At 46.7% G+C, this 27,711-nt stretch overlaps 1 protein-coding gene across 1 annotated transcript; it reads right to left on the bottom strand.

Annotated features, from left to right (window-relative positions):
- Window positions 1-4: 4 nt before the first annotated feature.
- LOC118802195 (protein FAM111A-like) lies at window positions 5-23,065 on the bottom strand (the record flags this gene model as incomplete). The annotated part of the gene is made up of 4 exons (XM_036562682.1): window positions 22,991-23,065; window positions 16,951-17,056; window positions 16,737-16,802; window positions 5-997 (listed from the first exon to the last, which is right to left on the bottom strand). Coding segments are annotated over exons 3-4 (1,005 nt in total), but the record flags the coding sequence as incomplete, so codon positions are not given.
- Between the last annotated feature and the right edge of the window lie 4,646 nt (window positions 23,066-27,711).

The following is a 27,711-nucleotide window of genomic DNA, read 5'->3' as shown; positions in this document are numbered from 1 at the left end:
CTCTGTCAGAGCCCTCCACACAGATCAGGCAGACGGAGTCGGAGAGCTTCATCAACTTTTTCACTCTCTTCACTTCCGAGAAGCTCTGAGCACTTTTATCATACTCTTCTCTGAAGAACTTCTGCACCTCAGCAGGCTTAGTGAGACTCTCTCGCTCCTTCAGCTGCTTCAGCAAACCTTCAAACTGACCCCGCAGAAGATTCAGAACCTCCTCCGTGTTTGGGATTTGCTTAACCTGGATTATTTTAGCTTTTTGTGATTGAGCATTAGCAGACTCCTGGCTGTGGTCAGTGTTTTCTGACTGAGGCCTGGGAGAAGTAGAGGTAGAAGCTTCAGAAGCTTCATTCTTTACCTTATAGCTATCTTTATTTTCAGACTCCAATTTGATTTTTTTAGTGTTGCTTGGGACCTTGATTAGCATGATTTTAAACACTTTCTTATTAAGCTCATCAACGTTGTTTGACATTAAAAAAACAGTTTTCCTTCCCCCCACTTCCTCAAGAGCAACGTTCTTTTCAAAAATACTTCCTTTGAATCGGCCATCATCCTTCAGTGCTGTTTGAAGATCTTCTCCTTTTATTCCATACACACAAACATGGGAGGAGTTGGGTGCTAACTTTGAGTTTTCCAGTATGTTTACTATGCCTTCCTTACCCTTTGTTTCAACTTTAAATGTTACAAAGTCTTCTTTTTCCTTGTTTAGTATTTTGCTGTTAGCTTGACTCTGCTGGACACTGCTGGATCCTGATATGAAGTTCACCCTCAGCTCCTCATGGCTGTCAATCAGACAGCAGGGGAAATGTGTGCTCACGACAGCACCATCTTCTCTTGCAATGACTACATTCCTTTTATCTTTTTTAGCAGTAAACACCCTGTGAGTGTCCAGAGCCTCAAGGACAGTCATTCTGTCCCTGCAGTCAACTGTATATGATGTATTTTCCAACAGAATCTTGAACGAATGCTTCTTTTCAGCATCTCGTTTTTCCTGTACCTCGTCCTGTAAGACAAACACTTTTAGGTAAGCATTAAACTAAACTATTACAGCACATAAGGACAGTTGTCACAGGTTTTTGTTTCACCTGGGTTCCCCCACTGAGCTCTCCTCCTTTATAACAAAGCAAGTGTAGCTAATGAAATGCTGCTGCATTGAAGTTTTGGACATATACCTTCAGACAGTGAGGCTCACAATCAAATGGCTTTAAACAGAAGGAATATACTCACACTAAAATGAGAATATTAAACAGAATATTTTCCCAGTACAATTTCCACCTTGTTAATTGTTTACATGCTGATGACCCAGAAAATGTCAGATGAAAAAATTTGAATTTCACACAAATAAATTGTGACAAGTGGTTGGCAACAAATATGATTCATTGTGTTGATGCAACATTTTTTATTTGCATGTAACTAAATTCAAAAAATGAATATATTTAAAAAATATTTTTGATAAGGATATGGACTGTAGAGCATTATGATGGTTTACGTGGAAAGCCAGTGATTATTCTGCTAACATACTTAACCCTTGTGTGGTGTTGGGGTCTGCGGGACACATTTTCAATGTTTACCATCAGAAAAATGATGCGATTTATTGTTATTTAACCACAAACGTCTTGTGCTTTGCTCATTTTCTGTGAAGAACATATAAACGAATACATTTTCAGTGACTTCACACTGTACAGAACAACCGTCAGAAGCTGAAGTGAGTGTGAGATGCTGTTGAATACGTTATGCCTGACTTCATTACCTTGAACAACTATAATGTGTGTGTGTGAGACAAACAGAGAGAGAGAGAGAGAGGCTTCTGTGTGAGCAGCAACCTGGGGAAGGTTTTCTGCTGTATTATTAACGCCTGAATACAGGCCTTCCTTACCGAACACAGCGGCTTGAGTAAAGGACAAACTGGCTTTCTACCAAATCATCGCACTACTGACCACATTTACACCCTACACACCCTAATCAACCAACATATTCACCAACAAAATAAGAGAAAAGTCCTTGCATGTTTTATAGATTTTAAAAAAGCATCTGATTCTATTTGGCAAGAAAGTCTATATTACAAAATTCTCCAAATCGGTGTCGGGGGTAAAGTCTACGACATCATTAAATCAATGTATGTCAATAATAAATGTGGAATAAAAATTGGTAGAGACAGAGGTGCACTTCCTACTGAACTGCCCAAAATATGATTCTATTAGAAATGGATACTTTAACCAATTTGAAAAACAGATAAAGAACTTCAGGACGCTGGGAGATACAGATAAATTAGTGATTATATTAGGAGATATACATATATATATTATCCTTGGTTGCGGACCAAAAATGGACAGAAGGACACAGCAAACATGGATTATGTGAAAGAAACACAGAGTAAAATAGTGAAACACAAAAAAACTCTGCCCCTCGTGTGCTGTACAGACTGGCGTGAGTAGACTGTGTGCACAGTGGGGCTGGTGTGCTGTACAGACTGGCGTGAGTAGACTGTGTGCTCAGTGGGGCTGGTGTGCTGTACAGACTGGCGTGAGTAGACTGTGTGCTCAGTGGGGCTGGTGTGCTGTACAGACTGGCGTGAGTAGACTGTGTGCTCAGTGGGGCTGGTGTGCTGTACAGACTGCATGAGTAGACTGTGTGCTCAGTGGGGCTGGTGTGCTGTACAGACTGGCGTGAGTAGACTGTGTGCTCAGTGGGGCTGGTGTGCTGTACAGACTGGCGTGAGTAGACTGTGTGCTCAGTGGGGCTGGTGTGCTGTACAGACTGGCGTGAGTAGACTGTGTGCTCAGTGGGGCTGGTGTGCTGTACAGACTGGCGTGAGTAGACTGTGTGCTCAGTGGGGCTGGTGTGCTGTGTAGGCTGGTGTGAGTAGACTGTGTGCTCAGTGGGGCTGGTGTGCTGTGTAGGCTGGTGTGAGTAGACTGTGTGCTCAGTGGGGCTGGTGTGCTGTGTAGGCTGGCGTGAGTAGACTGTGTGCTCAGTGGGGCTGGTGTGCTGTGTAGGCTGGCGTGAGTAGACTGTGTGCTCAGTGGGGCTGGTGTGCTGTGTAGGCTGGCGTGAGTAGACTGTGTGCTCAGTGGGGCTGGTGTGTTGTGTAGGCTGGTGTGAGTAGACTGTGTGCTCAGTGGGGCTGGTGTGCTGTACAGACTGGCGTGAGTAGACTGTGTGCTCAGAGGGGCTGGTGTGCTGTACAGACTGCCGTGAGTAGACTGTGTGCTCAGTGGGGATGGTGTGCTGTGTAGACTGTGTGCTCAGTGGGGCTGGTGTGCTGTGTAGACTGGCGTGAGTAGACTGTGCTCAGTGGGGCTGGTGTGCTGTGTAGGCTGGCATAAGAAAACTGTGTGCTCAGTGGGGCTGGTGTGCTGTGTAGGCTGGCATGAGTAGACTGTGTGCTCAGTGGGGCTGGTGTGCTGTGTAGACTGGTGTGAGTAGACTGTGTGCTCAGTGGGGCTGGTGTGCTGTGTAGGCTGGCGTGAGTAGACTGTGTGCTCAGTGGGGCTGGTGTGCTGTGTAGGCTGGCGTGAGTAGACTGTGTGCTCAGTGGGGCTGGTGTGCTGTGTAGGCTGGCGTGAGTAGACTGTGTGCTCAGTGGGGCTGGTGTGCTGTGTAGGCTGGCGTGAGTAGACTGTGTGCTCAGTGGGGCTGGTGTGCTGTGCAGACTGGCGTGAGTAGACTGTGCTCAGTGGGGCTGGTGTGCTGTACAGACTGGCATGAGTAGACTGTGCTCAGTGGGGCTGGTGTGCTGTGTAGACTGGCGTGAGTAGACTATGTGCTCAGTGGGGCTGGTGTGCTGTGTAGGCTGGCGTGAGTAGACTGTGTGCTCAGTGGGGCTGGTGTGCTGTACAGACTGGCGTGAGTAGACTGTGTGCTCAGTGGGGCTGGTGTGTTATACAGGCTGTGATGAGTAGACTGTGTGCTCAGTGGGGCTGGTGTGCTATGTAGGCTGGCGTGAGTAGACTGTGTGCTCAGTAGGGCTGGTGTGCTGTGTAGGCTGGCGTGAGTAGACTGTGTGCTCAGTGGGGCTGGTGTGCTGTGTAGGCTGGCGTGAGTAGACTGTGTGCTCAGTGGGGCTGGTGTGCTGTGTAGGCGGGCGTGAGTAGACTGTGTGCTCAGTAGGGCTGGTGTGCTATGTAGGCTGGCGTGAGTAGACTGTGTGCTCAGTAGGGCTGGTGTGCTATGTAGGCTGGTGTGAGTAGACTGTGTGCACAGTGGGGCTGGTGTGCTATGTAGGCTGGTGTGAGTAGACTGTGTGCACAGTGGGGCTGGTGTGCTGTACAGACTGGTTTGAGTAGACTGTGTGCTTAGTGGGGCTGGTGTGCTGTACAGACTGGTTTGAGTAGACTGTGTGCTCAGTGGGGCTGGTGTGCTGTGTAGGCTGGCATGAGTAGACTGTGTGCACAGTGGGGCTGGTGTGCTGTGTAGGCTGGCGTGAGTAGACTGTGTGCTCAGTGGGGCTGGTGTGCTGTACAGACTGGTTTGAGTAGACTGTGTGCTCAGTGGGGCTGCTGTGCTGTGTAGGCTGGCGTGAGTAGACTGTGTGCACAGTGGGGCTGGTGTGCTGTGTAGGCTGGCCTGAGTAGACTGTGTGCACAGTGGGGCTGGTGTGCTGTGTAGGCTGGCGTGAGTAGACTGTGTGCTCAGTGGGGCTGGTGTGCTGTGTAGGCTGGCGTGAGTAGACTGTGTGCTCAGTGGGGCTGGTGTGCTGTGTAGGCTGGCATGAGTAGACTGTGTGCTCAGTGGGGCTGGTGTGCTGTGTAGGCTGGCATGAGTAGACTGTGTGCTCAGTGGGGCTGGTGTGCTGTGTAGACTGGTGTGAGTAGACTGTGTGCTCAGTGGGGCTGGTGTGCTGTACAGACTGGCATGCGTACACTGTGTGCTCAGTGGGGCTGGTGTGCTGTGTAGGCTGGCGTGAGTAGACTGTGTGCTCAGTGGGGCTGGTGTGCTGTACAGACTGGCATGAGTAGACTGTGTGCTCAGTGGGGCTGGTGTGCTGTGTAGGCTGGCGTGAGTAGACTGTGTGCTCAGTGGGGCTGGTGTGCTGTGTAGGCTGGCGTGAGTAGACTGTGTGCTCAGTGGGGCTGGTGTGCTGTGCAGACTGGCGTGAGTAGACTGTGCTCAGTGGGGCTGGTGTGCTGTGTAGACTGGCGTGAGTAGACTGTGTGCTCAGTGGGGCTGGTGTGCTGTGTAGGCTGGCGTGAGTAGACTGTGTGCTCAGTGGGGCTGGTGTGCTGTACAGACTGGCGTGAGTAGACTGTGTGCTCAGTGGGGCTGGTGTGTTATACAGGCTGTGATGAGTAGACTGTGTGCTCAGTGGGGCTGGTGTGCTGTGTAGGCTGGCGTGAGTAGACTGTGTGCTCAGTGGGGCTGGTGTGCTGTACAGACTGGTGTGAGTAGACTGTGTGCTCAGTGGGGCTGGTGTGCTGTGTAGACTGGCGTGAGTAGACTGTGTGTTCAGTGGGGCTGGTGTGCTGTGTAGGCTGGCGTGAGTAGACTGTGTGCTCAGTGGGGCTGGTGTGCTGTGTAGGCTGGCGTGAGTAGACTGTGTGCTCAGTGGGGCTGGTGTGCTGTGTAGGCAGGCGTGACTGTGTGCTCAGTGGGGCTGGTGTGCTGTGTAGGCTGGTGTGAGTAGACTGTGTACTCAGTGGGGCTGGTGTGCTGTGTAGGCTGGCGTGAGTAGACTGTGTGCTCAGTGGGGCTGGTGTGCTGTGTAGACTGGCGTGAGTAGACTGTGTGCTCAGTGGGGCTGGTGTGCTGTGTAGACTGGCGTGAGTAGACTGTGTGCTCAGTGGGGCTGGTGTGCTGTGTAGGCTGGCGTGAGTAGACTGTGTGCTCAGTGGGGCTGGTGTGCTGTGTAGGCTGGCGTGAGTAGACTGTGTGCTCAGTGGGGCTGGTGTGCTGTAAAGACTGGTGTGAGTAGACTGTGTGCTCAGTGGGGCTGGTGTGCTGTGGAGGCTGGCGTGAGTAGACTGTGTGCTCAGTGGGGCTGGTGTGCTGTGTAGGCTGGCATGCGTACACTGTGTGCTCAGTGGGGCTGGTGTGCTGTGCAGACTGGCGTGAGTAGACTGTGCTCAGTGGGGCTGGTGTGTTGTGTAGGCTGGCATGAGTAGACTGTGTGCACAGTGGGGCTGGTGTGCTGTGTAGGCTGGCATGAGTAGACTGTGTGCACAGTGGGGCTGGTGTGCTGTGTAGGCTGGCGTGAGTAGACTGTGTGCTCAGTGGGGCTGGTGTGCTGTGCAGACTGGCGTGAGTAGACTGTGCTCAGTGGGGCTGGTGTGCTGTGTAGACTGGCGTGAGTAGACTGTGTGCTCAGTGGGGCTGGTGTGCTGTGTAGGCTGGCATGAGTAGACTGTGTGCTCAGTGGGGCTGGTGTGCTGTACAGACTGGCATGAGTAGACTGTGTGCTCAGTGGGGCTGGTGTGCTGTGTAGGCTGGCGTGAGTAGACTGTGTGCTCAGTGGGGCTGGTGTGCTGTGTAGGCTGGCGTGAGTAGACTGTGTGCTCAGTGGGGCTGGTGTGCTGTACAGACTGGCGTGAGTAGACTGTGTGCTCAGTGGGGCTGGTGTGTTATACAGGCTGTGATGAGTAGACTGTGTGCTCAGTGGGGCTGGTGTGCTGTGTAGGCTGGCGTGAGTAGACTGTGTGCTCAGTGGGGCTGGTGTGCTGTACAGACTGGTGTGAGTAGACTGTGTGCTCAGTGGGGCTGGTGTGCTGTGTAGACTGGCGTGAGTAGACTGTGTGTTCAGTGGGGCTGGTGTGCTGTGTAGGCTGGCGTGAGTAGACTGTGTGCTCAGTGGGGCTGGTGTGCTGTGTAGGCTGGCGTGAGTAGACTGTGTGCTCAGTGGGGCTGGTGTGCTGTGTAGGCAGGCGTGACTGTGTGCTCAGTGGGGCTGGTGTGCTGTGTAGGCTGGTGTGAGTAGACTGTGTACTCAGTGGGGCTGGTGTGCTGTGTAGGCTGGCGTGAGTAGACTGTGTGCTCAGTGGGGCTGCTGTGCTGTGTATGCTGGCGTGAGTAGACTGTGTGCTCAGTGGGGCTGGTGTACTGTGTAGACTGGTGTGAGTAGACTGTGTGCTCAGTGGGGCTGGTGTGCTGTGTAGGCTGGCATAAGTAGACTGTGTGCTCAGTGGGGCTGGTGTGCTGTGTAGACTGGCGTGAGTAGACTGTGTGCTCAGTGGGGCTGGTGTGCTGTGTAGGCTGGCGTGAGTAGACTGTGTGCTCAGTGGGGCTGGTGTGCTGTGTAGGCTGGTGTGAGTAGACTGTGTACTCAGTGGGGCTGGTGTGCTGTGTAGGCTGGTGTGAGTAGACTGTGTGCTCAGTGGGGCTGCTGTGCTGTGTATGCTGGCGTGAGTAGACTGTGTGCTCAGTGGGGCTGGTGTGCTGTGTAGACTGGTGTGAGTAGACTGTGTGCTCAGTGGGGCTGGTGTGCTGTGTAGGCTGGCATAAGTAGACTGTGTGCTCAGTGGGGCTGGTGTGCTGTGTAGACTGGCGTGAGTAGACTGTGTGCTCAGTGGGGCTGGTGTGCTGTGTAGGCTGGCGTGAGTAGACTGTGTGCTCAGTGGGGCTGGTGTGCTGTGTAGGCTGGTGTGAGTAGACTGTGTACTCAGTGGGGCTGGTGTGCTGTGTAGGCTGGCGTGAGTAGACTGTGTGCTCAGTAGGGCTGGTGTGCTATGTAGGCTGGAGTGAGTAGACTGTGTGCTCAGTAGGGCTGGTGTGCTGTGTAGGCTGGCGTGAGTAGACTGTGTGCACAGTGGGGCTGGTGTGCTGTACAGACTGGCGTGAGTAGACTGTGTGCTTAGTGGGGCTGGTGTGCTGTACAGACTGGTTTGAGTAGACTGTGTGCTCAGTGGGGCTGGTGTGCTGTGTAGGCTGGCATGAGTAGACTGTGTGCACAGTGGGGCTCGTGTGCTGTGTAGGCTGGCGTGAGTAGACTGTGTGCTCAGTGGGGCTGGTGTGCTGTACAGACTGGTTTGAGTAGACCGTGTGCTCAGTGGGGCTGGTGTGCTGTGTAGGCTGGCGTGAGTAGACTGTGTGCACAGTGGGGCTGGTGTGCTGTACAGACTGGCGTGAGTAGACTGTGTGCTCAGTGGGGCTGGTGTGCTGTGTAGGCTGGCGTGAGTAGACTGTGTGCTCAGTGGGGCTGGTGTGCTGTGTAGGCTGGTGTGAGTAGACTGTGTGCTCAGTGGGGCTGGTGTGCTGTGTAGGCTGGCGTGAGTAGACTGTGTGCACAGTGGGGCTGGTGTGCTGTACAGACTGGCGTGAGTAGACTGTGTGCTTAGTGGGGCTGGTGTGCTGTACAGACTGGTTTGAGTAGACTGTGTGCTCAGTGGGGCTGGTGTGCTGTGTAGGCTGGCATGAGTAGACTGTGTGCACAGTGGGGCTGGTGTGCTGTACAGACTGGTTTGAGTAGACTGTGTGCTCAGTGGGGCTGGTGTGCTGTGTAGGCTGGCATGAGTAGACTGTGTGCACAGTGGGGCTCGTGTGCTGTGTAGGCTGGCGTGAGTAGACTGTGTGCTCAGTGGGGCTGGTGTGCTGTACAGACTGGTTTGAGTAGACCGTGTGCTCAGTGGGGCTGGTGTGCTGTGTAGGCTGGCGTGAGTAGACTGTGTGCACAGTGGGGCTGGTGTGCTGTACAGACTGGCGTGAGTAGACTGTGTGCTCAGTGGGGCTGGTGTGCTGTGTAGGCTGGCGTGAGTAGACTGTGTGCTCAGTGGGGCTGGTGTGCTGTGTAGACTGGCGTGAGTAGACTGTGTGTTCAGTGGGGCTGGTGTGCTGTGTAGGCTGGCGTGAGTAGACTGTGTGCTCAGTGGGGCTGGTGTGCTGTGTAGGCTGGCGTGAAAAGACTGTGTGCTCAGTGGGGCTGGTGTGCAGTGTAGGCTGGCGTGAGTAGACTGTGTGCTCAGTGGGGCTGGTGTGCTGTGCAGGCTGGCGTGAGTAGACTGTGTGCTCAGTGGGGCTGATGTGCTGTGTAGACTGGCGTGAGTAGACTGTGTGCTTAGTAGGGCTGGTGTGCTGTGTAGGCTGGCGTGAGTAGACTGTGTGCTCAGTGGGGCTGGTGTGCTGTACAGACTGGCGTGAGTAGACTGTGTGCTCAGTGGGGCTGGTGTGTTATACAGGCTGTGATGAGTAGACTGTGTGCTCAGTGGGGCTGGTGTGCTGTGTAGGCTGGCGTGAGTAGACTGTGTGCTCAGTGGGGCTGGTGTGCTGTACAGACTGGTGTGAGTAGACTGTGTGCTCAGTGGGGCTGGTGTGCTGTGTAGACTGGCGTGAGTAGACTGTGTGTTCAGTGGGGCTGGTGTGCTGTGTAGGCTGGTGTGAGTAGACTGTGTGCTCAGTGGGGCTGGTGTGCTGTGTAGGCTGGCGTGAGTAGACTGTGTGCTCAGTGGGGCTGGTGTGCTGTGTAGGCAGGCGTGACTGTGTGCTCAGTGGGGCTGGTGTGCTGTGTAGGCTGGTGTGAGTAGACTGTGTACTCAGTGGGGCTGGTGTGCTGTGTAGGCTGGCGTGAGTAGACTGTGTGCTCAGTGGGGCTGGTGTGCTGTGTAGACTGGCGTGAGTAGACTGTGTGCTCAGTGGGGCTGGTGTGCTGTGTAGACTGGCGTGAGTAGACTGTGTGCTCAGTGGGGCTGGTGTGCTGTGTAGGCTGGCGTGAGTAGACTGTGTGCTCAGTGGGGCTGGTGTGCTGTGTAGGCTGGCGTGAGTAGACTGTGTGCTCAGTGGGGCTGGTGTGCTGTAAAGACTGGTGTGAGTAGACTGTGTGCTCAGTGGGGCTGGTGTGCTGTGGAGGCTGGCGTGAGTAGACTGTGTGCTCAGTAGGGCTGGTGTCCTATGTAGGCTGGCGTGAGTAGACTGTGTGCTCAGTGGGGCTGGTGTGCTGTGTAGGCTGGCATGCGTACACTGTGTGCTCAGTGGGGCTGGTGTGCTGTGCAGACTGGCGTGAGTAGACTGTGCTCAGTGGGGCTGGTGTGTTGTGTAGGCTGGCATGAGTAGACTGTGTGCACAGTGGGGCTGGTGTGCTGTGTAGGCTGGCATGAGTAGACTGTGTGCACAGTGGGGCTGGTGTGCTGTGTAGGCTGGCGTGAGTAGACTGTGTGCTCAGTGGGGCTGGTGTGCTGTGCAGACTGGCGTGAGTAGACTGTGCTCAGTGGGGCTGGTGTGCTGTGTAGACTGGCGTGAGTAGACTGTGTGCTCAGTGGGGCTGGTGTGCTGTGTAGGCTGGCGTGAGTAGACTGTGTGCTCAGTGGGGCTGGTGTGCTGTACAGACTGGCATGAGTAGACTGTGTGCTCAGTGGGGCTGGTGTGCTGTGTAGGCTGGCGTGAGTAGACTGTGTGCTCAGTGGGGCTGGTGTGCTGTGTAGGCTGGCGTGAGTAGACTGTGTGCTCAGTGGGGCTGGTGTGCTGTACAGACTGGCGTGAGTAGACTGTGTGCTCAGTGGGGCTGGTGTGTTATACAGGCTGTGATGAGTAGACTGTGTGCTCAGTGGGGCTGGTGTGCTGTACAGACTGGTGTGAGTAGACTGTGTGCTCAGTGGGGCTGGTGTGCTGTGTAGACTGGCGTGAGTAGACTGTGTGTTCAGTGGGGCTGGTGTGCTGTGTAGGCTGGCGTGAGTAGACTGTGTGCTCAGTGGGGCTGGTGTGCTGTGTAGGCTGGCGTGAGTAGACTGTGTGCTCAGTGGGGCTGGTGTGCTGTGTAGGCAGGCGTGACTGTGTGCTCAGTGGGGCTGGTGTGCTGTGTAGGCTGGTGTGAGTAGACTGTGTACTCAGTGGGGCTGGTGTGCTGTGTAGGCTGGCGTGAGTAGACTGTGTGCTCAGTGGGGCTGCTGTGCTGTGTATGCTGGCGTGAGTAGACTGTGTGCTCAGTGGGGCTGGTGTGCTGTGTAGACTGGTGTGAGTAGACTGTGTGCTCAGTGGGGCTGGTGTGCTGTGTAGGCTGGCATAAGTAGACTGTGTGCTCAGTGGGGCTGGTGTGCTGTGTAGACTGGCGTGAGTAGACTGTGTGCTCAGTGGGGCTGGTGTGCTGTGTAGGCTGGCGTGAGTAGACTGTGTGCTCAGTGGGGCTGGTGTGCTGTGTAGGCTGGTGTGAGTAGACTGTGTACTCAGTGGGGCTGGTGTGCTGTGTAGGCTGGCGTGAGTAGACTGTGTGCTCAGTGGGGCTGCTGTGCTGTGTATGCTGGCGTGAGTAGACTGTGTGCTCAGTGGGGCTGGTGTGCTGTGTAGACTGGTGTGAGTAGACTGTGTGCTCAGTGGGGCTGGTGTGCTGTGTAGGCTGGCATAAGTAGACTGTGTGCTCAGTGGGGCTGGTGTGCTGTGTAGACTGGCGTGAGTAGACTGTGTGCTCAGTGGGGCTGGTGTGCTGTGTAGGCTGGCGTGAGTAGACTGTGTGCTCAGTGGGGCTGGTGTGCTGTAAAGACTGGTGTGAGTAGACTGTGTGCTCAGTGGGGCTGGTGTGCTGTGGAGGCTGGCGTGAGTAGACTGTGTGCTCAGTAGGGCTGGTGTCCTATGTAGGCTGGCGTGAGTAGACTGTGTGCTCAGTAGGGCTGGTGTGCTATGTAGGCTGGAGTGAGTAGACTGTGTGCTCAGTAGGGCTGGTGTGCTGTGTAGGCTGGCGTGAGTAGACTGTGTGCACAGTGGGGCTGGTGTGCTGTACAGACTGGCGTGAGTAGACTGTGTGCTTAGTGGGGCTGGTGTGCTGTACAGACTGGTTTGAGTAGACTGTGTGCTCAGTGGGGCTGGTGTGCTGTGTAGGCTGGCGTGAGTAGACTGTGTGCACAGTGGGGCTGGTGTGCTGTACAGACTGGCGTGAGTAGACTGTGTGCTCAGTGGGGCTGGTGTGCTGTGTAGGCTGGCGTGAGTAGACTGTGTGCTCAGTGGGGCTGGTGTGCTGTGTAGGCTGGTGTGAGTAGACTGTGTGCTCAGTGGGGCTGGTGTGCTGTGTAGGCTGGCGTGAGTAGACTGTGTGCTCAGTGGGGCTGGTGTGCTGTGTAGGCTGGCGTGAAAAGACTGTGTGCTCAGTGGGGCTGGTGTGCAGTGTAGGCTGGCGTGAGTAGACTGTGTGCTCAGTGGGGCTGGTGTGCTGTGCAGGCTGGCGTGAGTAGACTGTGTGCTCAGTGGGGCTGATGTGCTGTGTAGACTGGCGTGAGTAGACTGTGTGCTTAGTAGGGCTGGTGTGGTGTGTAGGCTGGCGTGAGTAGACTGTGTGCTCAGTGGGGCTGGTGTGCTGTGTAGATTGGCGTGAGTAGACTGTGTGCTCAGTCGGGCTGGTGTGCTGTGGATGCTGCCGTGAGTAGACTGTGTGCTCAGTGGGGCTGGTGTGCTGTGTAGGCTGGCGTGAGTAGACTGTGTGCTCAGTGGGGCTGGTGTGCTGTAAAGACTGGTGTGAGTAGACTGTGTGCTCAGTGGGGCTGGTGTGCTGTGGATGCTGGCATGAGTAGACTGTGTGCTCAGTGGGGCTAGTGTGCTGTGTAGGCTGGCGTGAGTAGACTGTGTGCTCAGTGGGGCTGGTGTGCTGTGGATGCTGCCGTGAGTAGACTGTGTGCTCATTGGGGCTGGTGTGCTGTGTAGGCTGGCGTGAGTAGACTGTGTGCTCAGTGGGGCTGGTGTGCTGTGTAGACTGGCGTGAGTAGACTGTGTGCTCAGTGGGGCTGGTGTGCTGTGTAGGCTGGCGTGAGTAGACTGTGTGCTCAGTGGGGCTGGTGTGCTGTGTAGGCTGGCGTGAGTAGACTGTGTGCTCAGTGGGGCTGGTGTGCTGTGTAGGCTGGCGTGAGTAGACTGTGTGCTCAGTGGGGCTGGTGTGCTGTACAGACTGGCGTGAGTAGACTGTGTGCTCAGTAGGGCTGGTGTGCTGTGTAGGCTGGCGTGAGTAGACTGTGTGCTCAGTGGGGCTGGTGTGCTCTGTAGGCTGGCGTGAGTAGAATGTGTGCTCAGTGGGGCTGGTGTGCTGTGTAGGCTGGCGTGAGTAGACTGTGTGCTCAGTGGGGCTGGTGTGCTGTAAACACTGGTGTGAGTAGACTGTGTGCTCAGTGGGGCTGGTGTGCTGTAAAGACTGGTGTGAGTAGACTGTGTGCTCAGTGGGGCTGGTGTGCTGTAAAGACTGGTGTGAGTAGACTGTGTGCTCAGTGGGGCTGGTGTGCTGTGTAGGCTGGCGTGAGTAGACTGTGTGCTCAGTGGGGCTGGTGTGCTGTAAAGACTGGTGTGAGTAGACTGTGTGCTCAGTGGGGCTGGTATGCTGTGTAGGCTGGCGTGAGTAGACTATGTGTTCAGTGGGGCTGGTGTGCTGTGTAGGCTGGCGTGAGTAGACTGTGTGCTCAGTGGGGCTGGTATGCTGTGTAGGCTGACGTGAGTAGACTATGTGTTCAGTGGGGCTGGTGTGCTGTGTAGGCTGGCGTGAGTAGACTGTGTGTTCAGTGGGGCTGGTGTGCTGTGTAGACTGCCGTGAGTAGACTGTGTGCTCAGTGGGGCTGGTGTGTTGTGTAGGCTGGCGTGAGTAGACTGTGTGCTCAGTGGGGCTGGTGTGCTGTGTAGGCTGGCGTGAGTAGACTGTGTGCTCAGTAGGGCTGGTGTGCTGTGTAGGCTGGCGTGAGTAGACTGTGTGTTCAGTGGGGCTGGTGTGCTGTGTATGCTGGCGTGAGTAGACTGTGTGCTCAGTAGGGCTGGTGTGCTGTGTAGGCTGGTGTGAGTAGACTGTGTGTTCAGTGGGGCTGGTGTGCTGTGTAGGCTGGCGTGAGTAGACTGTGTGCTCAGTGGGGCTGGTGTGCTGTGTAGGCTGGCGTGAGTAGACTGTGTGCTCAGTAGGGCTGGTGTGCTGTGTAGGCTGGCGTGAGTAGACTGTGTGTTCAGTGGGGCTGGTGTGCTGTGTAGGCTGGTGTGAGTAGACTGTGTGCTCAGTGGGGCTGGTGTGCTGTGTAGGCTGGTGTGAGTAGACTGTGTGCTCAGTGGGGCTGGTGTGCTGTGTAGGCTGGCGTGAGTAGACTGTGTGCTCAGTAGGGCTGGTGTGCTGTGTAGGCTGGCGTGAGTAGACTGTGTGCTCAGTGGGGCTGGTGTGCTGTGTAGGCTGGTGTGAGTAGACTGTGTTCAGTAGGGCTGGTGTGCTGTGTAGGCTGGCATGAGTAGACTGTGTGCTCAGTAGGGCTGGTGTGCTGTGTAGGCTGGCGTGAGTAGACTGTGTGCTCAGTGGGGCTGGTGTGCTGTGTAGGCTGGCGTGAGTAGACTGTGTGCTCAGTGGGGCTGGTGTGCTGTGTAGACTGGTGTGAGTAGACTGTGTGCTCAGTGGGGCTGGTGTGCTGTGTAGGCTGGCGTGAGTAGACTGTGTGCTCAGTGGGGCTGGTGTGCTGTGTATGCTGGCGTGAGTAGACTGTGTGCTCAGTGGGGCTGGTGTGCTGTGTAGACTGGTGTGAGTAGACTGTGTGCTCAGTGGGGCTGGTGTGCTGTGGAGGCTGGCGTGAGTAGACTGTGTGCTCAGTGGGGCTGGTGTGCTGTGTATGCTGGCGTGAGTAGACTGTGTGCTCAGTGGGGCTGGTGTGCTGTGTAGACTGGCGTGAGTAGATTGTGTGCTCAGTGGGGCTGGTGTGCTGTGGAGGCTGGCGTGAGTAGACTGTGTGCTCAGTGGGGCTGGTGTGCTGTGTAGGCTGGTGTGAGTAGACTGTGTGCTCAGTGGGGCTGGTGTGCTGTGTAGGCTGGCGTGAGTAGACTGTGTGCTCAGTGGGGCTGGTGTGCTGTGTAGGCTGGCGTGAGTAGACTGTGTGCTCAGTCGGGCTGGTGTGCTGTGTAGGCTGGCGTGAGTAGACTGTGTGCTCAGTCGGGCTGGTGTGCTGTACAGCCTGATGTGGATACTGAATCTGTTCAGTGGTGCTGATGTCTTTTAGACTAAACTGTGTTTATTTTCTTAGCATTGCTTCATTTAGATCTGTTCAAAATAAAAATATTTATCCACCCATATGTTGATATTGATTTTTCCTTTCTTTGTGATTCATCACAAAAACCAGATAGCACTATTGTTTATAGATATGAACTAACAAGAGGTAAATAGTAAATATTTAATTGTAAATGGTAAATATCATATGCTGTCTTTATTGCTTGTAATGGCCATATAGTAAGCGTGTGGTATTTTTCGCAGACATGTTTATAGCTGCATTGATTTAAAAACCTAATAACGGAGGGGTTCCTCCAGACCCGCAAACATTGGCTGAGTAACAAAAACATGAACACCACACAAGGGTTAAACTCACTGCCAGCTGTTTAAAGTTGTGATTAAGCTTGTGTTTTGTAGTATTTCATTTCTGTAATCACTAATAATTAACAACAGAAAGCATTAATATCTCGTTTCCAGCGTTTCTAGACTGTTGCATAACTAAGTGTCTATGGGGAAAAATATCCCAAAACTCAATGTTAATACAATCAGTGTTTTTGTGTTAATTAATTTGTTGTTACCAAATAAATATGTTGACATCACTGGGTTGCATTAGATGCATATCACTAGTGCTTTGAAATTTTGATTTGCTGGTTGTTCTTTATGGGAAAACAATAAATTATTAAAGCGTGGCCCATTCAAATAGATCAAGTCTCCTTACTTTACAGTAAAGCTAAGAGTGCAGGACACTGAACCAAGTAAACTGTTCATTTATTCACCGATAGCAACATTACTGGTGAACACATACGTTTTATTTTGTTTTATGTTTGAAATTGTTAGATGTGACCAGAATAAATAATGTTCCATTACATGAAATGTGCTTTCATATGTAACCCAATAAACATAATTGACTTTTATCATTCCATTTTGAAGAATCATGATTACATGATCTGAAACAGGACCAGGACCTAACAACATAAAGAAGTTCGGCTCTGCATCTGACAGGTTTCCAGCACTTACTGTGATTTGTGGAGAGGTAGACAAGTTCAGAGTTACTGACCAGACTACGATAAATACCAACTTCATTCATAATATGTGATGTCATAAGCAATATTCAATTATTGGAAATCACCCTTTTCACTAATGTTACAACATTCCTACGTGTCAAACTGTAAAATGTAAAAACTCAAAAATGTAAAAATGTTCAAATGTCAGGCGATGTAAATATATTTTTATGTGCTATATGTTTATAAATATATGTTGTGGCTGTCGTTGTGTTTGTGCTGCTGACAGTGGAGAACTGTTCACTACAGCTGCAGTACCTTTAACAGTTCCTGTAAATGGCCTTGGTTGTAGTTACAGCAGGAATGAATCAGTTTACTGTGGAGACCATTTGAGGAGATAAAGCTCAGGCAGCAGCACTGAATCTAGATAACTCTGACAGACTCTCTGTACAGGACACAGTCAGGGTGAACGGTAACCTCACAAACTGCTTATAAGAAGACATTTCCAACTTTGGATATATAATATTGAGGAATACACATCACCACAGGAAAATTATGCTATTAATAAACTAATTTAAAAAGAAAAACCGTAATAACGATTGAATGTACATTAAGGAAAAGTATAATAAAAGGAAGTGTATTATCTAAGAGTTAAGGATATGAAAAAAAATTAATAGTTATTCATTATTAATTGACTATTATTAATTATGTGGTTTCTACTGATCACAAAATGAATTATTTTAATGTCACTTAGAAAATGAATAATTCAGTTTGTAGCACATTAATGCATTTCTAACAATTTACATAATTATAAGCAAACTTTAACTCTAACTGTTGCATAATTATTTAGCTGCTTCTTCGTGTTATTAAAAATGAAAATGCAGCCCAGGTTTTACATGGTTACTCACTTTCTTCTCCATGGTTTAAAGGTGGGGAACAAGGCAGAGTAGAAGATCCAGAAACTTCCAAACAGACTGAAATAAGATCCACATGTGCAGAGAGAATGAAGAACACTCAGCATTTAACATATGAACTGTGCTAAACTGATCTGGAACTACTTGATTATGATCTCTGATGGAGTTAAACATTAAACAGTTATAAGTTAATCAATAAGAAATCTACCAGCTCGTCCTGTGGTTTTCAGATCTCCTGTGAACTGGAACTGCACCGCTGTCCTCTGATCAGCTTTACTCTGCAGATCTTTATCCCAAAGAGATGATGAGAGTCACTGTAAAACAGGTCCATAAATGCATATTAGTTAGTTTAGTACATCATGTTGTGCTGAAAAAAGATACAAAATCAATTAACACAACAATCTAATACATGTGTGTGTGTGTGTGTGAGAGAGAGAGAGAGACAGAGAGAGACAGAGTGAAAAATTTGAAAATATTTCAGGTTTTTTTTCAAAATATTTCAGGAAATGTGGACAAAGCACTGCTGTGTGCAAAACCTGACAGCCATATGAGAAACATGTAGCAGCTCTGCTCCTTCAGGCTGTACATGTTGAAATGAACTTGAATCGAATTACATCGACTCAGTAATCAATCGAAGTGTAATCAATCGGCTTGTTACCTGTTTAACTGAATGGTTTCTGTATCATATCATGAACTGTGTATCGAGATGTGTATCGCCTGAAAGGGTTAGATTCGCTCCTCTGTGCTGAGCTGTTATAAAAGACATATTTAACTGTACAACGTTCAACAAACAGTCAGTGACATCTTTGCTTTTTCAGGAGTTATTGCCACATTATTACCCTTTGGGGCTCAGGACTGAAATCAGAAATTTTTCACTTCACTCTGAGCAGAACAAGCATTTTAACATTTAACAGAACAGAGAAAAGATGTAAACGACAACTCTGCATGGAGCAAACTCAAATATGACATTTCTTTCAATGTAGAATTATTATTTATTTGCTGATTTTAACATATTGGGAAAAAAAACAAAAACAAACATGGCCTGTGTATAAGTTTTAGCACCTGTTGAGCCTTAGTGAACTGCCAAATGTTTATTGTAGCCAGTGGAATTAGAGGAATTCTTTATTTCCTCTGTACTACCAACATTTCCTGAACTACTAAACCTGAATGTATAACAGATCCACCTCCATTCTAAGTGTTCTTTTCTTCGAATGCTGTTCCTTTTTTTCTCTAAACATTGCTTTGGTTATTGTAGCCATAGAGTTCTTTTTTTCATTCCTTAGTATTTGGTTCTGAAATGCTTCTGGTTTATATAAGTGCTATGTTACTTATCTCAGACCCTGACTTTTTGTACTATGGTTTCTTTCTCATCTCTTCCATGTAGATGTTTGTTCAACAGCACTACACAGTGCACCAGTGCAGCACTGATCTTGCATCAGTCAAATCTTCCTGTAGGTCCCTGGCAGTGATGTGGGGGTTTTGCTTTGCACACCTGACCAGTTTATGGGCTGTTCTATCTAAGAATTTTCTTGGTGTTCCAGATCTTGTCTTAACCTTTCTCCCTAAGTTCCTTTTCTTAATGACATTTCAGACCAGAAAGTGTTTAAATGTGTTTTATATTGTGTTGTTTTGTAGGCCATGTAACCATGGCTGTTAAATGTAATCACAACATATGGAGAGGTTTGAAAGGTCACAGTCTAGTATACTGGGAACCGTGTAGACCAGGCATGGAGTAAGGCCTGATGAGTCAAATAAACTTACAAAAAATTACAGTAATGGATCAACTGAAAGGGTGTCCAAGCTTTTTTTGCCACATTTTTTCAATATGTTAAATTCAGCAAATAAATAGTTATAGTATATATTTTGTAGAAATGTGTGTCATGTTTAAGTTTGTTCCATGCAGATGATATATATGAACCACTACAGGCTAACTTTAATGTTAACATTACACTGTAGCTGCCACACATCAACAGCATACCCAGCTGTCACTGTGTCTTAAGATGTCTTAAGATGTCTTGACAGTGTTTATAAGATGTCTTGAGACATTTTCTTATGCCAAGACGTCTCAAGAACGTCTTAAGACATATGAGTGAAGACACTGTCTTTGTCCTGAGACATGAAAGTTAACGTCTTAAGACAAAGAAGTAATTATTTTGTGTGTCTTGAAGACGAGGCATGACTTAAGACATCACTTTGTCTTAAGACACAGAGATGTTGTGTCTTAAGACAGTTCAGTTGAGTCCAAAGAGTGGTCCATTACAAAAGGTCCTGTGGTATGAGTGTGGTATTCCTGTGGTACTGCCAGACTGAAAATTACTACTGAGGATTACCAGGATTACCACAGCACTGCCTAATGTACAATATAATGAGAATATAACTATATAAGAGAGAATATAAGTATGTCCTCAAGAAACAGCCTGCTGTAATCTTATGGTTTTTGTGTGATATTACTAAAAGAACATTCACTAAGGTTTTACTTGCTGTACTTTTGTGATTCTTTTTTTTTTGTATGTTTTGTTTTTTGATTATTGCAGAAATGTGTTTACAGTGGCAAAATAGCAAAAGAAAAAATCAATTCTTAAACCATTTACCTTACCTTAAAATGTTTAAACTCATTTCCTTATATCATTGAAGTTCATGGTAGAATAACTTTTAATTTGTAACATGTACCAAAGGAGATAATCACAGTCAGTCACAGCCTTTTGCTCATTTGCAGAAAACATGCTATGATTAAAACAACATTGATCTATTTTCAAATGTACAACTGTAACCAGAGACAACAAGCTAGGAACCAAGATAAAACAACTTTGAGCTAATAGGAAGTAAATGTACTTAACAGCTAACCTGAGTACTTTAGAGATCACATACCACCAAAACTTAATGCAGAAAAAGCACTTGGTTCACTCTCTTCATCATCTACACTTCTGTTTATTTTCTTAAGCAGATCAGGGCTGCCCAAAGTTAGACTTTTAATTTGTATAACTTTCAAAATTATTATTTCCAGGTATTTGGAAAACATGAACAATAATAAACAAATGTATTTGAGTACTAATATAAAGACCTGTATTGTTTCACCACGTAAAATTACATAATAAACAGATTTTTGTTTAAATGTCCAACTTCATACTTTGACTTTAATACAGGTTTATAAGTTATAAAGGGAATATATAATGCCTTCCCTTTTATTTACTGTGTTATGTAGCTTTTTGTGTGTGTAAGATAAAAGCTGAAAGTATCTGCCAGAGGGAGAAACTCTTTCCCACAGAAACCACTTTTCTCAGCTGCCTGAGGGCTGGAGTTCCCCAGCCCTTTTCCTTTGTTACAAGATGATGTAATCCCATAACACAATCCTTATTGCCCACCTACCAGCGAGCTTGGCACGCCCTCACACAACGCAACGCATCTACGGGAGCCCGTGTATTGGCAGAACCGCTCTGGTGCTTGATCAGTCAGAGCCAAGTGAGCGAGCTAACTAATCTGAGCATACTGGGCTCATCAGGAAGGAGGGGCTTAAAGACACTGGAGCTCTAACAGAGCATTTCAGACAGAGGGTGAGTAAAAAATTACAGTATGAGAAAAATAATGTGTTTCTGCAACACTGAAGCATGTAAATGTATTATAGTCGACCCCAAAAATAAATTTATGAACATTGGAAATTAGCATAACAGGTCCCCTTTAAATTCAGCCTGCTTGTGTACGCAGATCCAAAAGTAACTTCAAATTTATTGTCTTAAAATTGATTTTTTAACAGATGCATTTTCCTCATATCTCTGACAAAAAGACCAACACTGAGAAAAAACAGAGGAAGAAGCGACGGGCTGTGAATCTGACAGCTCTCTCACTCATCACGGATTTAACTCTAAAAGGAGAGATCGGTAACATTAGCAGTGTGATATCAGTAATGTTAGTGTTCAGGCATTACGGCATGGACATATGCACACTGAGTTATCTGTGTCCTGTTTCCTGTGTCCACATATGTCCACATAAAATGTCCACAGCTTGATTCTATTCCAGCTCCCAGCACATCTGAGTCTGGTATTAAGTGTTTGACAGCTGATCATTACCTGGCTCAGGTATGTTAGGAGTGCTGCTGGGGTTCAGACCTCTGTATTACTCTGTTGGTCAGTTTTTCTTTTTAGTCCATATGAATTAATCTTAAAATTGTTTCCCATCATTTATAATTGTTCATAGTACTATATTGTTAATAACCTCAGCATAACTTATATACGGAATAACAGCAGACCTTAAAATCAGATTCATTGGTTTGTGGAACTGAGTATTTATTGCAGTATATTTTAAATTTCTACACAAAGTCAGTTAACATGTTTTTCTCCGTCTGTAGAACATATCAAGTGTGATGACGCTATTGTACTGTGCATATACACAGTTGTAAAAACAATAAACAATAGCTGTAATTATATTTTTGAAAGCTATGTGGGTGCTTTTTCATGGGCTATGCTTTGGATTGAGTAAATTGTTTGAATATAGAAGTATTTTGAATTTTTAACAGATTAACAAGGAAATACAAAACTGTAAAATAGTGATTTTCCATACCCCTTTAAATTACTTTACTGTAATTTATGCATACTTATTATTGTTCTTGTTCTCCTTCTTATTATTATTATTTTAAAAGTTGATAAAATGATACCTTCATTAAAAAATGAAGCAACTGTAAAATAATCATTGTAAAAAAATGTATTTTTAACACATTTTTACCACGTTTTAAAACATTAAGGGTTAATTACTATAAAAAAGGTATTTCAAAGAACTGAATTAGATTTTTTAATTTTGCAGCAACGCTGTATTACAAAATAGTTGCATAAGAGTCTTCCCTCATACTACCAACATGTTGAAGGCATGGTTTGAACTCACAAATAAATTTTCACTGATTCCATGAGCTTTTCTAATGCAACAGAAACATTTAAAGGGGAATTCCACATTTTTGTACACTTGATTCTGTCCTTGCGATGTAAACAAAGTCATTTAGTGGTTTCATATAAAATGGTTATTGTAGAGAAAGCTACAGACTGGGAACCATGTGCCTATTATTATTATTATTATTATTACTTTTGTTGTTAAATTTGTTCTGAAATGTATAAATGTAGTATGTACTAATATATGTAATGTTTGTATGTTTATAAAACAATATACAATATATGTATTCAAATAAATGATACCATTATGCATCCTACACAGAACAAAAAAAATAAATAATGAAAAAAAATTAATTACTAGAATTTTTGCTATAAATAATGTTACGTTTTAAAAATCCCTTAAAAATATTTAAAAGTAAAAGATTTATTTTAAAAAATGTAGGTAAAATTTAAAAATACGTATTATGCATCCTACATCTTGAGACGTCTTGGGATGTTATTATTGCCAAGACATCTTAAGATCCGTGTCTGTAGACACGTCTTAAAGACATGTCTTTATGTCTTAAGACATGCCTCAAGATGTCCTAAGACGTCTTCATAATGTGTCTTTAGACATGTCTTAAGACGTCCCAAGACATGGTGATGGCTGGGTATGAGCTTCTTATCCTAAAGAGAGCTCTAGATGCTCCATGCTCTGTCCTGTCTTTACCAAACCTGTACAGGTGCTGAATACTGAACACATAACTATAACATATTTCTCTGTCTTAGCCCTTATTTCTCTCTGCTTTTGTCTGTTTTGGTTTCCTTTCTACACTCCAGCTCCTCCTATGTCATTGATAAGCCTGTCTCCACCCACAGCATACCTTAGTTCCTTATTTGGTACTTCCTCCACCTCTTTCCTTTCTGTTGCTCAGCTCAGCTCTTTGTGAGACTCTCCTGCTGGAACGTGAGCGGTCGTTTGTCGAGATCTCATATTTGTTTCAGGATTGTTTCATTACTCCAGTTTGTTTTCTGTTGTTTGGTTTTTCATGTCACCCAGTCTCCACATTTCCTGTCATCTCAATCATCAGTAAAGCACGTTACTAACACTTACCTACTGTCTCCCTCCCCTGTCTCTGGTCTCCTGGGAAGCCCTGATTTTAATAGTAATCCATGCACTGAGTGCAGTGTTCAGATAAACATGGAAATTGAGATGAAACTCTGTAGCTGTATTGATTGTCACTGTCCTGACAAAAAATCCTCTCTTGAAGTGATCATTTTAAACAAGACCAAAGCTCATATGACTAAGAAAAATCAGGGAAAAAGGAGAGAACAGAAACAAGGAACTTAAATAAAATGAATATTGATAAAAAAATAATTGAAAGTGATGATTACCTTGTTTCCTGTATCTTCATGTACACCTGGCAGTGCCCTGGTCAGGTGTGAAACTGACTGCTGCTGATCCTCCAGTGAGACTCAGAGAGGGAGGAGCTTGTGATCTGGGTGTGACTGCAGGTGAGATCCTGAAATGTCTGAGTTTCGTTTTCTCCTCCAGCACAATGACTCATCTGTTTCAGCTCATCTGCTCATTATTACGTCAAATCAGGACATTATATAGATAAATCAGGCATAGTAGAGGAGCACCTTTAACCTGACGCAGGATGTGGAAACAGTGCATTGATGAAACTAAAACATGCACTGGAAAGTGGGTCACTGATTATTTTTATTCAAATGTCTATATTATTTGCACAGACAGGATTTCTTATGTTTTATGTTTTCTAATGTTTTAGACAGCCAACTGGCCCAACAGGAACAGGACTTTTCATTCTGGTAATTTTGGACTTTCTGACCTTTAGAGTCTGAGTGAGGATCTTAGAGTGAACTTCTCTTTTTTCTACTAACTTTAATATTTCCAGCTTCACCGTGAACAAATGATCAGGACCAAGGACCTCGTGACCCACACCGGTGAACCACATGCGTAAAACAAAACAAAACAAAACCTAAATTTCTGTGGCAGTACACTTGGATCCCTGGTTGACACAATCTGTGGACAATCTGGAGTTTTGACAGTGTACGTACAGTATGTGTGCAGTGTGTGAGTCTCACCAGCCTGGGGGGGTTGGGGGGGGTTGGGAGGTTGTACAGTCCATGTACAGTATGTGTGCAGTGTGAGTCTCACCAGCAGGGGGAGTATATTTACAGTATATGTACAGTATGTGTGCAGTGTGTGAGTCTCACCAGCAGGGGGAGTCCTGATCCTGAGCTGTGTGATTGCTCTATCAGGTCTCTGAGAGACTCTCCTGCTGGAATGAAGCTCTCGTCCTTCTCCAGACTCAGACTGTACTGAGTGGCCGATACCTGGCAAATGGGGGTTACTTCTTCATAAACGTATGATCAAAAATGTTCCTACTTTTTCTAAATTTGATAAACTTAAGAGAGTGGCAGTTTTACATGTACAAATCGGACCTGTGTTTGTTTTCTAATCAGTGTTTCTGTTTTATATAGATTTAGTTTTATTTGAAGGAATATACTGATGTAAATTAAGCACATATATCACGCTGTCTTTCTCTGTAGTATTGTCTGTAGTCGCTGTATTTCGAATTGCTTCTTAAAACATTCTCTGCGTTAATCCAGCTTTAGAAAAGTGTGCAAGCAGGTTTGGGTTGAGGTCAGGTTTCAGATGTAGCAGGACCATTCAAGCAGGGCTTAATCCCTTAATCAGTCTTTCCATGCATAAATGCATAACACAGTTTCATGCCAGATTAAGGATCACAAAGAATGTATATTTGTACGTGTATTTTCGTGCGTTTCTTTGTGTGACACTCCATGCTCCCCCCACCTCGCTGTTTGGTGGTTTTCTCCATCTTATGATGTCACCTCAGTGCACAGGAGTTGTAGTTTATATGTAGCAATATTAGCACTTTGGCTCCTTAATGAACTCATAAGAACTCAGACATCCGATGGAAAAATGTCCATAAAGCCAAATGTATCCACTTTAGAACATGTTTGTTTACCACAGGGTGCTACAGCTGGGATTTTCGAAAACAGCATTAATTTTCCCCCTAGAGAAAACCAGCTAAGACCTAAAGTTCCTTACATGAGCATGACACCAAACACAAAAGAAGGCCACAACTTCTGAGGTTCATAAAGTAGGTGTCTGTGATAAAACGGTCAATGAAGGTAAGTCTAAGAAGTACCTAAACTGGCACCTCAGTGTAAATGTGAGTTTATCAGAGAGCGTGTGTGGGTGCACTACCTGCAGACGTTTTGAAAAAGAGTCCAATGACACAATTAATTTAGAGAAAGGACATGGATGTAAGAGCAGGAATAATGGGTGAAGAAAAGACCAAACACTGAAGTCGGTGCACAGCAGTCCAGGTTCAGGTTAAGTGAGTAGTCTGATTTCTGCACTCTGGTCACCCTTCAGTCTAATAAACAGCAGTGGTTTAGTTCAGTTCAGCTTCCTCATTAATCTCCATTTAAGCTTCAAAAGAGACATCAGGTTTCTCTGGTTTTAGAGATCAAGTACAGCATCCAGAGAAACTAACAGCACAGCAGAGTGAACTAAGAAAAAGGTAGTAATTCGGAAAATATTTTTGTTAAATCTGTAATTTAATTCTCCGTAATTTATGAACAAAGTGCTGATAAACTACCTGAAATATTAAAAGATAAAGTGGATAATATAATCAAATAAAAAATCTAAATCAAATCGCATTTATTGTCACAGCACATTTACACAGATGGAAAGGTGAGTGAAGATCACGAAGTGCAATTAAGCACTAGTTTTTTGTACATTTCCAGTGTAGAGTTGTACAGTAATAAGTTATGAAATAAAAGTATGAAATGTACTGTTGTACACATTCCATATGTGCAGTTAGTCTGAGGTAGATAATAAATGAGATGCAGGTACTCAGGGGATACAATACTGATATAGAAATCCTCCAGATTATACAAGATAGAAGACATACAAGATGTCAATCTGTGTGTGTAAGTATAGATTTGCTGTATTGAAGGTGCAGAGGATCAGAGTGAGTCTGTTGGTGTGGATGAGGTGGTGATTGTCCATGGAGATGATGATGCAGAGGTGCAGTGACAGGCCTATGGACCGACACACCAGCACTACTGGCTGTTCAGCAGCCTGATGGCCCGGGGGAAGAAACTGTCTCAGAACCGGCTGGTTCTGGACTTTGTGCTTCTGTACCTCCTCCTGCTGAGCACACAGCCCTGAGGAGCTCCGGTGTTAAGGGTCAATGAGGAGGAGGTGATGTTGCCCATCCTTACCACCTGGCCTCGGCCCATCAGGAAGTGCAGGATCCAGCAGCACAGAGAACTGTTCAGACCCAGATCCCGAAGCTTAATGTCGAGCCTTGAGGGCACGATGGTGTTGAATGCTGAGCTGCATTCTCACATACGGGTTCTTTTTGTCCAGATGGGAGAGGGCAGTGTGTAGAGTCAGGGCTATTGCATCATCAGTGGATCTGTTCTGTCTGTAAGTGACCTGCAGTGGGTCCAGAGTGGCGGTAGCGAGGAGCAGATAAAGTCTCTGACCAGCTTCTCAAAGCACTTGCTTATAATAGAGGTCGGAGCAACCGGGCGCCAGTCATTTAGAGTATTGACCCTGGCTGACTTTGGAACTGCACTCAGGAACTAATCTTTCTGCACTAAGGTCTTCTTGTAACAGTATGAGCAGATTGCAAGTAACAAGTACATCTCAGGTCTTTACACTTTACACAAGTCCCCAGTCAAGATAGTCGAGTCTCAATTTAAGTCCCGAGTCAGTACAGGCGAGTCTCAAGTCAATAGTCCTAATCCTCCAGTCCTAAACAAGTCAGTCTGCATTCTTCAGCTAATTTAAGGCCACAACACTGAACAAAGGTAACAGTACTGGAGTAATGCAACTATACATGAAAAGAATTTGAAAAAGTACTACTGAGCTTAATCTAAAAACAAAAACTTTATATTTGAAGATACTTTTTGATGGTTTTTGGAAACATTGAGTGCACAGGATAAAAAAAAAAAAAACTAGCTCAGCACTAAAAATAACCGCTAGTTTGAACTGAATTTAAACAACAACAGAGACCAAAACAACCGAGCTGAACAGAGTTTACAGAAAAGACAGTAAAGTAATGGTGAATGTACGAAGCTGAAGTTGACTTTTTTCGCCAGCTGCTTCTTATTGGGATTTTCCATTTCACCTTAAATGGTGCAGCAGTTATGTTCTGGCGCTTCACTGCTACACCATTTAAGATGGAACGGCAAATTCCAAAATGAAGCTGGCGGATAAAAAGCCAACTTCAACCTCAATCGGTCGACCAGAGACAGCTGTGTTTTTTATTTTGTTTTGCTGCCGTGATGAAAACAGTCAGTTCGCCTGGTGAGTTTCTCCAGTAAGACTGGAGTTAAAGTGCTGAGGGTGCATTGATGCTGTTGACACTTCGCTTGTTTCCAGCTTATGGAGGAGAACTAACACTTCACTCGTCTTCCGAAATAAAATAAACACAGAAGCACACATCTGACGATGCTGCTGTTTATTCAATTTACGGCAGGCAACGAATCCATTCACATTAAAAATTAATCGGCTATGTAGAGTCCCGTCAGACTCTACATAGCTGAAACACCCACTGGGAGCAAACACCCAATGCCTCCTGGAGTTGGTGCTGATGTAGATGTACATACATCTTTATATGAGCTCATAAGTAACTGCAGATTATTAATAATCAGAGCATGCATGTTTGAGTACTAACCTTCTTTCACCTTCCTAGAATTCCTCTGCAGGAACATATCCAGTGTGCTCACTGCTGACAGGAGAGTGTGTGCTGTTCGAGGTCAGTGTCACTGACAGAGCTTTTAAATGATGTTTACAGTGATTGTTTGTTTGTAAATAAAGTGCTTAAAGTTTGTACAGCTGGCACAGGTGTATTTGGGTTATAGAGAGGAACTCAGAAGTAATGAGTAGTGAGATTTCTTTTAACAGACAGTAATTGGTAATCATTACAGTTATAATAGCAAAAATGGGTTGTGTTAGAACACTTAGTGTGATGTTAAGCTAAAATTGGTTGTGTTATATAGCTTATGAGTACAAATGTAACCAAGAGGCCTACATCCAGTTGACGAGC

Source organism: Colossoma macropomum, unplaced genomic scaffold (genome assembly GCF_904425465.1).
Source record: "Colossoma macropomum unplaced genomic scaffold, Colossoma_macropomum, whole genome shotgun sequence".
Classification (NCBI taxonomy): Eukaryota; Metazoa; Chordata; class Actinopteri; order Characiformes; family Serrasalmidae; genus Colossoma; species Colossoma macropomum.
The sequence above is the reverse complement of the archived record's forward strand: the minus strand, read 5'-3'. Positions and strand labels throughout refer to the sequence as shown.